Consider the following 16,641-nt stretch of genomic DNA (forward strand, 5'->3'; position numbering starts at 1 on the left):
GCCTGCTCATGACCACGCCCACCCAGTGACAACAGCTTCGTGACCACGCCCACTCGATGACAACCCGCCCAGCATGTCTGCAGCCCACAGGGCAAAAGTCCCAGCACTCGACTGCTGGGGCATTTAAGCCTCATGACTCCTGCCCACCTGCCCCCTGCCCCCTGCATTAAAGGGCAGTTAGCCGCGTAGGCGTGGGAAAGCAGTGAGTGAGCAAGCACCAGGTTTGATGCATTAAGGCATTTGTTATGTGGGCTGGGAGATGGTGGGAGATAACACACTCTCACACGCTCTCACACACTCTCACACACTCTCACACTCTCACACACTCTCACACACTCACACACTCTCACACACTCTCACACTCTCACACACTCTCACACTCTCACACACTCTCACACTCTCACACTCACTCTCACGCTCTCACACGCTCTCACACGCTCTCACACTCTCACACACTCTCACGCACTCTCACGCACTCTCACGCTCTCACGCTCTCATACTCTCACACTCTCACACACTCTCACACTCTCACACACTCTCACACTCTCACACACTCTCACACACTCTCACACTCTCACACACTCTCACACTCTCACACTCTCACACACTCACACACTCTCACACTCTCACACACTCTCACACACTCTCTCACACTCTCACACACTCTCACACACTCTGGCGTTGGCCTGTAGCAGCCTTAACGCAGTGTGGCATGAGGGCTGTGCTGCAGCATGAAAACACAAACTGTCAACATCAGAACTATCCAAAGCGTGGAAACCCTGGGTTACTGGGACTGATGGCCTGTGAGATCGATGACAAGTCATTATAGGTAATATAGTATCAGTCCACCTCTGCACAACTTTTACACAAACCAGTATGTTTACAACTGTAAGGACTTATGGCCATAGTTGTAATACGGTTATGACAAAGCAAAAAATACTCCTTAATGGACAGAACTTAATGAGATCTGGTGATGATTCCCAGTTCTGCTGGTGGGAGATTCCCAGTTCTGCTGGTGTGTGATTCCCAGTGTGAGGTGTGAGGTTTTCTCTCTGTCTAATGGGCTGTGCTAAGCCTGTTTAAATCCTTATGAATATGAACAATGCTAGTGCTTTGCTACCAGACCTTTTGTTCAAAAAACACCAAAACTTCAGTCAAAAGCTTCACATGAAGTTCACAGAGATCAGGAGGAATGTGGGAGAAGCTCTCTCTCTCTCTCTCTCTCTCTCTCTCTCTCTCTCTCTCTCTCTCTCTCTCTCTCTCTCTCTCTGTGTCTGTGTGTGTGTGTGTGTGTGTGTGCGTGCACATGTACGTGTAGGCAGAAAACATATTTTCAACTCTCATTTGGGGAATCATTGCTGGCAATATCATTAACTGACTGACAGCACTGACCAACACTGACTAACTTTGAGTAACACTGACAGCACTGATTAATAATGACCAGCACTTACCAGCACTGACTAACATTGACCATCACTGACTAGCCTTGACCAACACTACCTAACACTGACCAGCACTGACCAGCACTGACCAACACTTACCATCACTGACCATCACTGACTAACACTGGCCAACACTTACAGCACTGAACAACACTGACCAACACTGACTAACACTGGCCAACACTGACAGCACTGACCATCACTGGCCAACACTGGCCAACACTTAGAGCACTGACCAACACTGACCAACACTGACTAACACTGACTAACATTGGCCAACACTGACAGCACTGACCATCACTGACCAGCACTGACCAACACTGACTAACACTGACTAACACTGGCCAATACTGACAGCACTGACCAGCACTGACCAGCACTGACTAACACTGACTAACATTGGCCAACACTGACAGCACTGACCATCACTGACCGGCACTGACCATCACTGACAGAGGAGAGGACAGAGCCCAAGTCCTCAAACAGACGATATTTTCCCAACAGTTGTCACAAAGCTACGGAGGGGCACATACCTCCTGAGTCACACACATGTCTGCAAACTAGCAAGAGCTTTTCAATAAAAAAGAAAGAAAAACACAACAAATACATTTAACATAAAAGCTTTTGCTAAATGAAACATTAAAAGATTAAAGCGTAATAGTATAACACTAAAAACACATAAAACTCAGCTAACAGACAGACGTTTTCTCTCAGACTTTCAGGGAGAGAAGAGCTTGTAGATCGAAGCTGATCTCCCCCCATATCTAAATATTCACCATAAATATCATGATAAACATAAATAGCAAAATATTAGAAATATTCATGATAAATATAAATATTAAAATGTGATGAATATTAGGACCATTAGCATAAGACCAAGTGTGGTAGTAACTACAGGAAACCCAGTGTGACACTTTGATGTTGATGTTTGATGTTGGTGTTCTCGTTCAGACTCTGCTCTCTCTGCGAGATGGATGTGCGCAGCATTCTGTCTTCATTTGCTTTCAGTGTTTTAATTTCACATCTGCTGCGCACCATTGGGCTCCAGCAGGCTCACTGACCACACAGGGCCAGGCCTGCATCCCTCACACGTTAAGGTGCTCAATCTTATCCAGTCAGTCTGCTGGTCTCCAGGTCCTTGTCCTGTGGGCCTGTTTCAGCACCCCATCAGACGAAGGCACACGAATGAACTTCCTCTCTAGGAGGGAGCTCCTGTTCCTCCTGGTCCGCATGCTGGTCAGGGTGAGGTAGCTGTTGTCTAGGGCTTCTCCCCTCATTTACACCCCTGGCCTTGCCTCGTTCCCAGGCCGAGCCTCAAACCCCAAGCCATCCCCCACGACCTCAGACGCCCTCCCTTCTCTTCCGCAGATCACGGGACAATTGCCACCGTTTCAGGATCCAGGGCACCTCTGCCCCAAGTGCAGAATAGTTTGTGTCAGTGGGGAACCTTTTCAGGTTTTCTTCTCTTCTCTTTTTGGAGGCTTTCAGATAATGTCACCCGTGTTTTGCACTTCAGAGAAGTGGACGGTCGTTCTCCCAGAACCCCTCAGCTAAGAGGAGACGCTTGCCTTTGTGTGACTGTCTTGTCTGCGTAATGTCCACACAGAATCATACGCACACATACTCAAACAAAATCACTTGCATCTTTTCAACCCTGCACTTTTCTGTGGTGCCTTTAACAGTGTGCATTTCCTGGTAGGTTTGTAGCATACTGCTGGTCTTACCAGAGCTGAGAGAAGTCACGCATACACACATCACTATATGTGAACTTCTGGGTTGTTTTATTTTTCTTTTACGCTTAAACACCTCTGAGTTGCTCCTGTCAAACTAAAATGCTAATTATATCATAAAGTTTCTGCATTGTGCCGCTGGCAGAAAATGACTTAGGTGGCGAAGAATCTGCCAAAGTTCTGTCTAAAAGTGAAGATCCTGTCTTTCACTACAGCAGATTCCACTGTGGTGTTTTCTCCCACACCCCTCCCCCCAGATCTTGCAGTCACCGGGCCCCAGCCTGCCGATCCCGCACCCCGTGTTTCTGCCGAGCCTGCCTGTGAAGGGGGGGGGGGGGGCAGTTGGGGGGATTAAACGCCGCCGCACTTCGGATGGGAAGCGTCGCGTGAGTGACTGTGGGAAACCTCCCCCGGCTGCTTAGCGCTGCCAACAGCATGTGGCGGGATTGCGTTCTTGGCGCTCGACTGGTAGATTGTAATGCTCTGGAATAATACAGACTCCGGGTCAATCACAGGAGATGCGGAATGCGGAGAGAGGAGAGAGGCGGAGTTGGAGAAACACACTGGGAATGTGAGATTCCACACAGGCAGGAATGAACAGGACTCAATGAGTGTTGAAGGTGTAACAGCTCACTGGTTAACCCCGAACACACATCAAACATAAACACCTATAGCAATATTTGTCCTTGTACTAGAGAAAGGGTTATGCCTGCCATTTTGATTGGTTTAAAATCAAGTATTGTGTAAAGGTGGAGCACAGCATGTACACAAACCCATTCCAGCATCCCCTCTGCAAAGAGAACAGGAGCATGTGTGCTTTCATTAGCTATATTAATCCTGTTCTTCAGAAATATCACTTTTCATTTGTATCCGGTGACACATGAGCTGTGAGAACAACTCACATTTTTGCTTTGAATCAGACCTCTTGGCCTGGAATCACTTTGAGTAATTGTTGATTTACAACCCAAGGGGTCACACCACTGTGGTCAAAAGACAAAGAGAGAAACAGACATTTATCTTTGATTTCTGTTACATGGGGCTTTACCGTGCCCTGTGTAATTGAGTTTCCATTATGTGCTTGATTTATAAGGTTACCAAGGTTCAGACTGTGCTTAGGGATGGAATTTATTTCATGTCCGGGGTCAGGGGTTGCCAGGAGGGACAGTAGGAGCCTCTGAACACAACCAGGTCAAACACTTAAAAAGCTGCTACCATGAAGCCCCCTGACAAACTACTGGTATCCTCCAACACAGAGGGCGTTCACCTCCAGTCCTGAGGAGTCACTGTGCTAGAGTTTCAGGGCATCCCTGGCCCAAAACACCTGATCCAGCCCAATCCAGCTCGGTCCAGGACAACCTTGCCTAATCCATCCCAATCCAGCCCAATCCAGCCCATCATCTGCCATTGATCAGGCCCTTTGTGTGGTAATCGGGTGTGTAGGACTGGAACTCCAGAACTGGAGATGAGAATTCCTGCTTTAACTAAAATATAACAGGGACGCTGTGTAATAAATGTCTTTTAATGTAGCAAGCTGACACGCGTGAATGCAAACACACCCTGTGGCATCAAAAAACAACAAAACCAAAAGTTAACGTGATGATGCTGACATAAGAATAAGACGTCACATTAAATGACAAATAAATGACAAACCTACAAGACCCAGTTGAACAGATCACTGACTGAAGTTTGTCTGAGTAACTTGATTCAAAAATGTTGTTTTAACAGCCCTAACCTGAAAGTTGTCAAAATGCTACAAACACAGATGAAACAAACACTTAGAGGGCAGATGTGCCACAGGGTGCCGAACACGCATGAGGGAGCTATTTAGCACCCTAGCTGTCAGGTGAGTGCATCGCCGTACACAGAGACATTACAAACATTATTATAGCTGTGAAATCACAGTAGCACCAGTTGTGGCTCGGCATGGCTAGGTTGGCCAGTGTGAGAGCTCTGGTTATAACGCCCTCCTGAATGCCTTCACCCCACGTGTGTGGCTCAATACGAGTGTTCAAAAGAATCATGAGAAAGACTGTTCCCACACCTCTCTCTCTCTCTCTCTCTCTCTCTCTCTCTATCTCTCCCCTCTCTCTGATCCACAGGGTTGGGCCAGTCTTAGCACACAAACACACATACCTCCGCTGTTGCTCATTCATGTTGGAGTGAGTGAACCAGGAAGTACTGATGACTGCTTTTTTCTGTCTATAAGGGTGCACGTGGGATTAACCCCTCCCCCCCCCCCCCCCCCCCCATGCAACACTAACCCCTGATCTCTGTTAAAGGACACACTGCAATAAACTGATGCTCATATTTCAGCTGAGATGCACAGATTTTACCTTTGACTCTCCAGTATAGAACATGGCTTCATGTGAGTGTAAGAAAGGCTTTATGTGACTGTAACACACAGGCTTCGTGTGAGTGTAACACACAGGCTTCGTGTGACTGTATAGATCCAGGCGTGAGGTTGTGGAGCGGCGCACTCTCCAGAACTCCCTAATGAAATGGATTTTGCTTCCCAGCCTACAAAACTGGCAGCTCCTAGTTCTGCAGGAATAACCCTCCTGGTGTGGGTCTGCATGGCCCTCCTCCCTGCTGTAGGCTAGCATAACTGCAGAATATTACTTTTCCTAATAATTATGTATCCGTTTCAAGAAGATTTGCAAGACTGCTCTCCACGTTGTATTGTTTTAGAATTCACACATGCTATAAATAGTGTAAGTTTGTGGAGAGAAACCATCATTGCTAACAGAAATGTACGCAACCTCCTTCCGGAAGGTTTTGGTTGTTCTCATTGAAGGAACTCTAAGATACGTCCCCTCGTGCAGCATTCACCTATAGGACCCTCTGCCCACGCGGTTAAGCCCGCCTAGTTCCGACCTAGCTGCTGTGGGAAGGACTGCTCTCGTGCGGAATGGCGAGCTCTTTATTAAAGAGAAGAAAAAAAAAAAAAGAAAAAACTTTGCCCTCCCTGCTTGGGCCCCTGTCTCCCTCGTGCTCGCCCACGCCTTTGATCTCTTAACAACAGGAACGTCACAGTCCCGGGGCCTTATTGAGGGGCGCGAGCTCGAGCGGGGCCGACAGTACCAGCCAGCATCCGCGGGACTCGCAGCAGCCCACAGCCCGACGCAGGATGGAGGACCAGCCGCAGTGCAAGAGAGCCTACCAGGACCCGCACCTGCTGAGCGACAGGGCGCTGCAGACGCTGCTGAGCACGGAGGACAACTACCTGCCTTCCACCAACTACTTCAAATGCGTGCAAAACGAGGTCGCGCCGTATATGAGAAGAGTCGTGGCCACCTGGCTCCTCGAGGTTCGTGTACTTCTGCGGGAGTTTATGGTCTCTTGACAGCTCTCGCGACCCAAGACGCCGGCGTACGGTTTCTTTTTTTCAATGTTTGGCGCATAATGCATCAAACGGCGCGTATTGTTAATGGTTAGGTAGGACAGCGGTGAGGTTTGTGGTGAGTCACTGCAACGTGCCAACCTGCGCTGAACGCTGCCCCGAGCTGAACCGCGCTGCTGTTTAGGTCGTCTGCGTGCCATGTGCGTGTTTAAAGTGTTCAGAAGACACAATAAAATTATTGCAGAACATTGACATCCACGTACACGTCTGCAGTCTGTCGTGTGCCAGTGCGCCATCTTAGCTTGCTTAGAAAGCAGCTAATTTGCTGGAAAAAGCATCATAAACTCCCGAAGGAAGTTTTAAAGGGACAAACCATAGAACTGATAATGTGACCATGGAAATGTCTTTATTATGTGACGCTGTCCTGGACGCGGCGATCCACACAAATACAGTACTTTAATAAATACGACACATAAATGTACCTATAAGACGTAAGCTATTAACATTTAACAACGCTTTAGAGAATTAAAGCTCTGCATTATGCGTGCAAAGCTGCAAACGATGAAGAGGAAAGAAAACGGGCTGTGCGCGAGAGTGCGCGTGTCGTGTATGTCCGTTTATTTAGTTACTTTGGTTATTTTTTCATTCTTACAGACAGGAATTGTGATTAGCATTTTGATGTAGAATGCGTTTGCAAAATTATCATAAAAAGTGTTACATCGCCGCGGTTCCTGACTAATTTTAAATATTTTTTTTAAGCATGACGATGTCTTCACAGTCTTCCTACCATGTGATTGTCGTTACCTTTGTGTAGGACAGACCTGAGAGGCTTGATGAGTGTGGTTATAAACGCTGTGTGTAGCCTATATGAGTGTGGTTATAAACGCTGTGTGTAGCCTATATGAGTGTGGTTATAAACGCTGTGTGTAGCCTATATGAGTGTGGTTATAAACGCAATGTGTAGCCTATATGAGTGTGGTTATAAACGCTGTGTGTAGCCTATATGAGTGTGGTTATAAACGCAGTGTGTAGCCTATATGAGTGTGGTTATAAACGCAGTGTGTAGCCTATATGAGTGTGGTTATAAACGCTGTGTGTAGCCTATATGAGTGTGGTTATAAACGCAATGTGTAGCCTATATGAGTGTGGTTATAAACGCTGTGTGTAGCCTATATGAGTGTGGTTATAAACGCAGTGTGTAGCCTATATGAGTGTGGTTATAAACGCAGTGTGTAGCCTATATGAGTGTGGTTATAAACGCTGTGTGTAGCCTATATGAGTGTGGTTATAAACGCAGTGTGTAGCCAATATGAGTGTGGTTATAAACGCAGTGTGTAGCCTATATGAGTGTGGTTATAAACGCAGTGTGTAGCCTATATGAGTGTGGTTATAAACGCAGTGTGTAGCCTATATGAGTGTGGTTATAAACGCTGTGTGTAACTTATCCACACTGTTTTCACGTCTCCTTTAGCCTGGTTGTTTGATCCAAATGTCCTTGTCACGACAGGTTTGCGAGGAGCAGAAATGCGAAGAAGACGTCTTTCCCTTGGCAATCAATTACTTGGACAGATTTTTATCAATTGAACGGATGAAGAAGACTCGATTACAGCTATTGGGAGCTGCGTGTATGTTTTTGGCGTCCAAAATGAAGGAGACAGTTCCGCTAAGCGCTGAGAAGTTGTGCATATACACGGATAATTCCGTCCGACCGGACGAACTGCTGGTAACAAAAGTTTAGCCCTGCTGCATGGATGTACCATACAGCCTAATCTTTTTGATGATTGTTTTTCTGCTGAAAAGATGTTTTTATGTATTATTATTATCTTTATTAGAACCACATTCAACTGTATAACTTAATAAGGTCGCAGTAGTATTAAGGAGGCGTTAAACTGTGGCCCGGCGGGACGCGATCGCCCTCTAGCGGACAGGAACGGTAACGTCTGTTTCTCCGTTGTAGAGCATGGAGCTGCTCGTTCTGAACAAGCTGAAATGGGACCTGGCGTCTGTCACGCCGCACGACTTCATCGAATACTTCCTATTCAAACTACCCGTTCACGAGGATGCCAAGCACACCCTGCGCAAGCACGCGCAAACCTTCGTCGCTCTCTGTGCAACAGGTACACGCACTTCCGCCGTTTGCCCTGTGGAGTTCATTGGCTGGGTCGGTGGTCTCTATCCAGAGGGGTGTCGTTTGTCATCTCTGAATCAGTGAATAAAACATTTGTGACATTTGTTTACTGAATGATAAAGCATTTGTTTTCATTTGCAGTGTTTGTAGGAACTTGTGTGTGTGTGTGTGTGTGTGTGTGGTTTTTTTTAGATTTGGATCTGTTCCTTGTAACTTTGTGGAGTGTATATATGCATTGAGCAGAAATGGCTCATTGCAGTTGTCCAGTGTTTATAAAGCTTTATAAAGTATTCAGTGTGTGCTTGTGTACCTACTGCTTCCACAGTGATGCACTGACCACCAGCCCCATAATCCCCTTTTGTAGGCCAGCAAAATGGATGCTTGGGTGCTGTGAGCAGCTGGAGTTTTGCTCAGAGTGATTTCAGAGGTTACCATCATGTCTCCTGTGCTTCTCCCCTGGATGGGCTGCATGGTTTTGCAGACCTGGAGGGGTTAAAGTGATTGAGATCTGGGTCTGCACCAGTGTGAATCACAAGCAGTGGTGAATGAGTCTTTCTAGACTTACAGAATGTGAATGTCATGTTAATCCATGTTAATCCTAGGACATGTGTCCCCCCCCTCACAGACACTCACTTCTGATGCACTGAGGAGTTTAAAACATGTGTTTGTGTGTGTGTGTGTGTGTGTGTGTTTGTGTGTGTGTGTGTCAGGGTGTCAGGATGTCTGGTATGGCGGGTAGGTTTACTATGTCCTATGGGCCTTCAGTAAGAGCTCCACTGGAGGGTTTTGGCTGTAATTAATGTAAGAGAGGACGAGGGAGTAGCGGAGTTCCTCCATAATTCACCCGGTAGCTCCCTCTACTGACTGTAGCTTTATGGTTATAATATGTATGTATGTGTGTGTGTGCGTGTGTGTGTGTGTGAGACACACATCTTTCTACTCTTTTGCGATACGCTTAAAGCCTCCTACTCTTCTTAATTTCAGGCTCTTTGTAAGATAACGATCATGGGATAATTTGTGAGAATTAGCGAGACACTAGTGAGACATAAGTGAGACTGTGATCTCTCTTTCTGCCTCAGATGTGAAGTTCATCGCTCACCCTCCCTCCATGATCGCTAGCAGTTGTGTGGCTGCGGCCATGCAGGGTCTGCACATGAAGGCTCTGGACGGCAGGGTCTCCCCGCACACCATTACGGACTACCTGGCCAAAGTCATCCACAGTGACCCGGTAAGCAGGCCAGCGGGGGCGGGGGCAGGGCAGAGAGATGGTGCAGGGCTGCCACAGAGGAGAACGCTGGTGGAGACCTCGAGAACCAGCTTATAACCTGCTTATAACATTCTTATGGCTGATCCTAGCTGGATCACGGCAGAGCAGTTTGAGCAGTGCTGTGAGTCATAGTCAACAGAGGATAATGCTGGTGGAGACCTCGAGAACCAGCTTATAACCTGCTTATAACATTCTTATGGCTGATCCTAGCTGAGTAGTGCTTGGACCTGCTGCTAGCTAATGACAGGCTTTCTGGGTGACGTGTTTTCCTATGCATTAACACGCTGGCCAATGGCTGTAGCTCAGATTGTCTGGACTCTTAAGACCCACGCGCAGAAGTGTGGGAATCCCGAGCCGCTTCATCTCCGTGGAGGAATTCGCCGTGAGCTCTGTGCTGTGGTTCAGGTTTCCCTCGGCTTCGGCTGGTAATGAGAGTTGCGGCACTGGGGCCTTATCCTGCACAGCCTGGCCAGAGGGCTGCAGTCTCAGCTGGGTCGGGCTCAGTCTGGCCCAGGTTCCCAGAAACAGATCTGGCCACAGTCTAGACTTCACCCTCAGCACTGCAGTTTAGTTCAAGACTAGATTTAGGTTCTAAAGGTAGCATAATGTAATGCCATACTGAAATGTGTCAGTCGCTCTGAATAAAAACTTCTGCCAATTGCTGTAAATGAAAATGTAGATTTAGCCCATGTCTGGAAATCGAGCCCTATTTTTTTTTACCCCAACTGTCCTGTTGAAAGTCCCATGAAAGTCTAAATAGTGAAATAATATTGTAGTGTAGCTTGGCGGTACTGATGAAAGGCCCTTTTGAAGCTCGTTTATGCTATTGGAAGGCATTTGGCCGGTGTGGTGTTGAGAATCCCATCTACCTGAAGGGAGTTTCAACGAATGGCTCTCTGTCGCCCCCTGTAGGACTGTTTAAGAGCCTGCCAGGACCAGATTGAGGCCCTGTTGGAGGCCAGCCTGCGACAGGCTCACCAGACTGTATCCACGGAGACCAAGGGTCTGGAGAAGGAGGTGGACCTGTCCTCTACCCCGACTGACGTGAGAGACGTGAACATCTGAGTGACTTCTCTTCCTTCTCCAGCACATGATTAGAAGAGGTGGGCGGAGCTACACGAGGACTGCACACCTGTTCCGGCCGCATGGTGGGCGGGGCTGAGTAAGAGACCAGTGCTGTCCTGGCTTGTTCCCTCTCCTGCCTCTCTCTGACTCAAGACCTCCGGGGGGTGTCACCATCAAAACCAGTTACCCCCATCCCCCTTCAAAAGACTCACCGCTAGTCATACAGAGAGCAACAGAACTGGTTTCATGTATTCACTGTGCTCTGTGTTTGCTCTTTTAGGTCTCTTTAAGGTAGAGAAGTGTGTGGCTTGGATTCACAGACAGCCAGATTTCTGCCCCCTACACGTATAAACTCCCATATAACGTCTCATTTCCCAGGTTTGCTGTAATATGTGCTTATTGGCCTTTAGACACTTTAAAATAGTTTTATTTTGTCTACATTTTAAAAAATATCCATTAGGGTAGAAGCGGATATCTGTCTGCTGACTAATGCTGCGTCTCTCTGGAGTACTGAACCTTTTAGCGCCCGTCAGGAACATTTCTTAGCCGAGTCTGACGCGCGCTTGCTGTGGAGGGCGCTGAGAGTCCTCTCAGCTGTCCTCCCCACGGACGTGTAAAGCGTGTGCGGATTCGTTTCCTCCGTTCTTGGTTCTGTAATCATTCCATCGTAAAGCACTTTCAGAGGAAAACTCAGTAGAAAATGTTCACGGAAGAAACTGGACTGGTTTGAGAGTGTTGCCAGACGAGCGCTCGCAGCGCGGATCCTTTCACTTGTTCAGTGTTTCAAGGTTTGTAGCTTTTTAGTTCCCTTTATTTTCAATGACATGGTCATCATGCGCTGAAGATTTTATGATGTACTTTTCTTTCATTTTGTGACTTTTTTCTGTTGTTCGAATCATCTTAAACATTTGCCACAGTAGAATATAAGAGATCTATTAGGGCTCAAAGGCTATTTATTGCAAAATATGATCTTCTCAAGGCCAGTGTGAGGAATGATAAAAAGCTTAGTTTGAACTATTATTTAAACCTTTTACTAACAATCTCGTCATCTGTAGTGTTGGATTAAAGAATCAATTACTCAGCTGGTTTGGACAGTAGGAGCTAATATTTTATAATGGAATAGTTAGACTTTGTATAATTAAAAATGTATTTTTTTAAATGGGTGTGCTTTGGAAAATCAGGATTAAATTGTTATTGTCCTCAGTTGTAAAATGTAAACGATTTTGCACAATCTTGAATTTGACCTGATTTGCTGACGCATTCGGTCCATGTTTTGCTATAGAAGAAAATCAAAGAGGGCGCTTGATTGGTTAAAACAACAACAATAACAAAAAACAAACCCTGCCCCAGCCAATGATCACAGCATCAGCAGAAGACATGCAGATAGTCTGCCGTGACCTCCCAGGTTTGACCGGTGGGTCAGAGGTGGAGAGTCGTGTGCCGCAGCAGGTGGAGGCTGAGGGATCTGATCAGTCAGTTTGAACTCTCTTTAACATGAAGCTGCTATGGAGGTTTTCCCAGCCAAGACTTTTATGTGGAAAAAAAAAAGCTTTTTTGTTCCTTTTTTTCAAAGTGTTTGCTGCTATTTTATGAATGTCATGACTACAGTGTCAGCATACTGCCATGTAGTAGGAGGCATTTTCTCATAGAAAGTTATGGTGTTGTTGACAGTTATTTTCCCATGTATTTTATGTGATTTTTTTTTTACATCATGTGAAATCCAAGCTATTCCAAAAAAAGGAAAGAGGCAAAAATAGGATTGTGTGTTTGTGCTATACCTCATGCATTTAGAAGATAGTCTATGTTCATTCAGACTGAGGAGAAGTGTTGTTGTGAGACTCTGGCAGTCAGGTGTGTTCTGTCCTGCTCGGACTGCACCCTGTGGTCGGTTTCTAAGGGGCACTGCTGAATTATCACACTTGTACCTCTGCCCCACTGTCACGTGGAAGTTTACACACGTCTGTGCACCTGTGCTGGATGTTTGGAGGAATTCTCTTCAGGTGATTTCTGGCCTGATTGTGGATGTCTCTGGTGTTCCCCTGTGCTGCCTTCCTAATCAGCAGAGGCTCATCCGTCGTGTGATTCCTGCACAATAAAGGAAAATCCTCCGTGTCCAATCCCGTTTCCTTCTTTTGGCCTCACGGCTTGGCTTGGTGTCAGTGGTTCATCGGTTCTCACAGGTGGGAGGGTTTTTCTGTGGTCTGGGACTCAACGCTGAGTGCCGCAGGGCGGGGCAGGACGCACAGACTTCCTCGTTCATGTAAGACATTTCTTAACATTAAACAACACAAGTGGCACTCACACAACTACACGGGTGAACATTATTAAACATTCAACACTAACGATATTCCCTTAACTACAACACGTTGGGAACTAACACAGACGTTACGTGCTACAGCTACTGTTTACATTAACGACTCACAAAGAGACACAGGTAGCGACAATGACCAACCAAGGGAGCACACGGGGGCAGGGCTTTAAATAGACACACAAGACATTAGCATTGACCCCTCTACATGTGTGTGCCATCCCGGGGGGCGTGGTTACAAACAGAGACACAGTACATTTGTGGATCCCCCTGCAAACGGTGGGCCGTACCACGTGACTTATGGGGGAGGAGCGGTCCGTGACTACCAGGTCAGAAATGTGTTGAGAAACACGGCGCATCTCTGCTGTCATGAGGCACAATATAAACCATCAGTTTTGTCCAGGAAATACTTGATATCACAATTAATTGGAAGGTTTAAACAATAACATTGCAAATCTTTGTATTTAACTCTAATAGACTCTGTTTGGAAGGTTTATCTGTAATTTAGCTGTTGGTCCCAAATTCTCCCTGTCTTTAAACACCCACCTCTTCAAAAAACATACAATCAATCCCTCAGCACATCAGACACCCTTGATTGGTCTCCAATCTTGGACTTATTATTCTTTAAATGTACACAGTACGATATTGTCACTCTGGATAGGAAGGCCATGTAGGCTGTCTGTGGGCGTTGACCGCTGAGTCTGTAAGTCATCTTTGGTCGTGCTTGTCATGTCTTTGTGATGTCATGTCTGTTATGCTTGCATTCTCCTGCACCGCTTAGATTCTCATTCATCTTACTGAGAACATAAAACCGACATCAATAATCATTATATATTTTAATTATAATTGTTTTCCATGTTTTAATGTGTTTAATTCTGTTTGTGGTACTGTAATAATGACCTGTGGTAATGTGTGTGTGTGTGAGAGAGAGAGAGAGAGAGAGAGAGAGAGAGAGAGAGAGAGAGAGAGAGAATTCCTTCAGTAGTGTGTCACGCATGGAATGTTTTTGATCTTCTGTTTCATTTGGGACTGTAGAGAAAATGTAATCCGTTTCTCAGGCCAGTGGCCAACAGCCACACCAACAAAAGCTCTCAGGTGTGTGTGTGTGCATGTGTGCGCATGCGTGCCTGTTTTCTCACGTTACCTCAGGTTTCAGACTTTAGTAAAGCCACAGAAAACACCTTCATTTTTACACCCCCCCCCCCCCCAAAAAAACATATAAAAACTTAAACGATCAAAGTTCATTTACATGCATTATGTGTTAAATATGTGCAGATATACATGGAGTGCATTCAGTTAACTTGCGTTGAATCCCATATACCATGTTATGAGTGAATGCTGATACAGTAGGACGATATAGAACTATTCACACTATACGACTAGCTGTCTTTTAGTCGGGTACCTTGAAGTAGTTGTTGTGCTTTCCACGCTACCTGACTTATCGGCGACCGGGGAAAACGCAATACAAGATGTTTCACAGTCAGACGAGTGTATTTGGTCTCCAAACTACGGGAAGCCAAAGTTCTCAAAATTGTCCTTAAACTAAACGCATTTTATTTGTGAATCGGCAAAAAAGTGGGGTTTTGATCGGTTTTATGCCACAAAATATCTCATTATTGTTCACTATGTCATAAAGTATTCTGCAAAAACCATCAAAAATGCTGTAATTTATGGATTTTATATGTCAAATTAAAATGCTGTAAAAAAAAATGCAGCTTTATGTGCTCTAAAATGGCGTTTTTTACGCCGCTTTAGTGTCCCTCCAATGACGTTGAAAGCGTCGCTTTGTAGTAAGATAATGAGCTCCTGCTAATGGTTTATAGTAAGATAATGAGCTCCTGCTAATGGTTTATAGTAAGATAATGAGCTCCTGCTAATGGTTTATAGTAAGATAATGAGCTCCTGCTAATGGTTTATAGTAAGATAATGAGCTCCTGCTAATGGTTTATAGTAAGATAATGAGCTCCTGCTAATGGTTTATAGTAAGATAATGAGCTCCTGCTAATGGTTTATAGTAAGATAATGAGCTCCTTCTTCTGATTTTGACAGCCAATAGACTTGAACTTTCTTCACCCAATCACTCAAGAACAAGGTCAGACCAGACCTGTTCACTACAGATCTTAATCTTCTGATAAACCAGTGCTCAATTTTGTTTATTTTTGGGTGTTCATTTGCTCAATAATTTATTTATTAATTCATAGACTTATTAGCTAGCTAGGTTAGCTAACTAGCTAGAGGTTTATTAGATCCAACAATAGTGACTATGTTTAGGTACTTCTGACATCATACTTTAAATGGGCAATTTAAATGGGCAAGTACTTTAAATAGACAATTGGCTATTTAGCTAGCAACATTTCCTACAGCTGGAAGATGGTGAGGAGGAACTTCATTTTGCATTGTAGACGGACACAGAATGACTGCACTCAAAAATCCAGGACCCAATGTATTTCAATCAACATTAATGAAGAAAGGGGCATCTTAAAACATTTAATTACCAAGCCCATTAAACTGATAAAACACGAACCAGAGACAACTAGCTAACCGAGCACTGGCTGCAAAACAAAGCTCACTCAAAGGTAGCTGTAGTTGGCCAGTCATGAGTTGTTTCTAGTGCTAGACTGAAAGCAAGTTTGTTATCGTGTAGGAACAAATGCACATTTGTGTCAAACTTGATGGCTGGCTAACACTATCGGAGGTACGGTTTGGCAGTGTCGTTATAGCAACTGCTGACTTCAGACTTTTCTTATTGGTTAAAACCGAATGAAAGGGGAAGGGGCTATCACAACAAACTGGAGAGGGATGCCAAACAGCCAATATGAATAGCCGTTTTGTACACTTGTGTTCCTGCTCCAGGTCTACCACTGGGCAGACAGGATACCCTGGTCTCTCAAAGTGTCTAGAACTGCCGGGTCACAAAAGGTCTGAGTTTATTTGGTTATTTATTTAAATAGTGTCTGTCTTCAGATGGGAGGTACTGAGTATTTCCAGCTTAGAAAATTGCTAATAAGCAATTGCCTTGTTCTTTAAAAGGAAATTTTTTTTTTTTTAAGGAAAAATTATTAATTGCAATTATCTATATGACAATGATCATCTAAAATTAAATTATTGGTACAGACCCTGTGATATTTTTGTGGAGAGAATCTATATAAAATGTCCTTTCCTCATTCATTCTAGTCCATTTAGCTTGTCTGTTCTTTTTCCGAGTTACAAAAAAAATGTTTTGGATTTATTATTTTTTTTGGAAGATTGTTGGTTGGTGTGTCCTCATTTGTTTTTTTCTGTTTGTCTCCCAGTTTATGCGCTGTTCATGTGTGTGTTCTCGGTCGGGTTAGTGTTAGGGACTAACAGCGTTTTTTAGAGT

General features: G+C 45.2%; 1 protein-coding gene across 1 annotated transcript; it reads left to right on the forward strand.

Moving 5' to 3' along the window:
• Positions 1 to 6,062: 6,062 nt before the first annotated feature.
• On the forward strand, positions 6,063 to 13,089 carry LOC113588422 (G1/S-specific cyclin-D1-like). The gene is made up of 5 exons (XM_027027591.2): positions 6,063 to 6,479; positions 8,020 to 8,235; positions 8,470 to 8,629; positions 9,720 to 9,868; positions 10,820 to 13,089. The coding sequence occupies exons 1-5, from the start codon at positions 6,300 to 6,302 to the stop codon at positions 10,970 to 10,972; spliced, it is 858 nt and encodes a 285-aa protein (XP_026883392.1). The 5' UTR covers positions 6,063 to 6,299; the 3' UTR covers positions 10,973 to 13,089.
• The last annotated feature ends 3,552 nt before the right edge of the window (positions 13,090 to 16,641 follow it).

This window comes from Electrophorus electricus, chromosome 12, assembly GCF_013358815.1.
Source record: "Electrophorus electricus isolate fEleEle1 chromosome 12, fEleEle1.pri, whole genome shotgun sequence".
NCBI lineage: Eukaryota > Metazoa > Chordata > Actinopteri > Gymnotiformes > Gymnotidae > Electrophorus > Electrophorus electricus.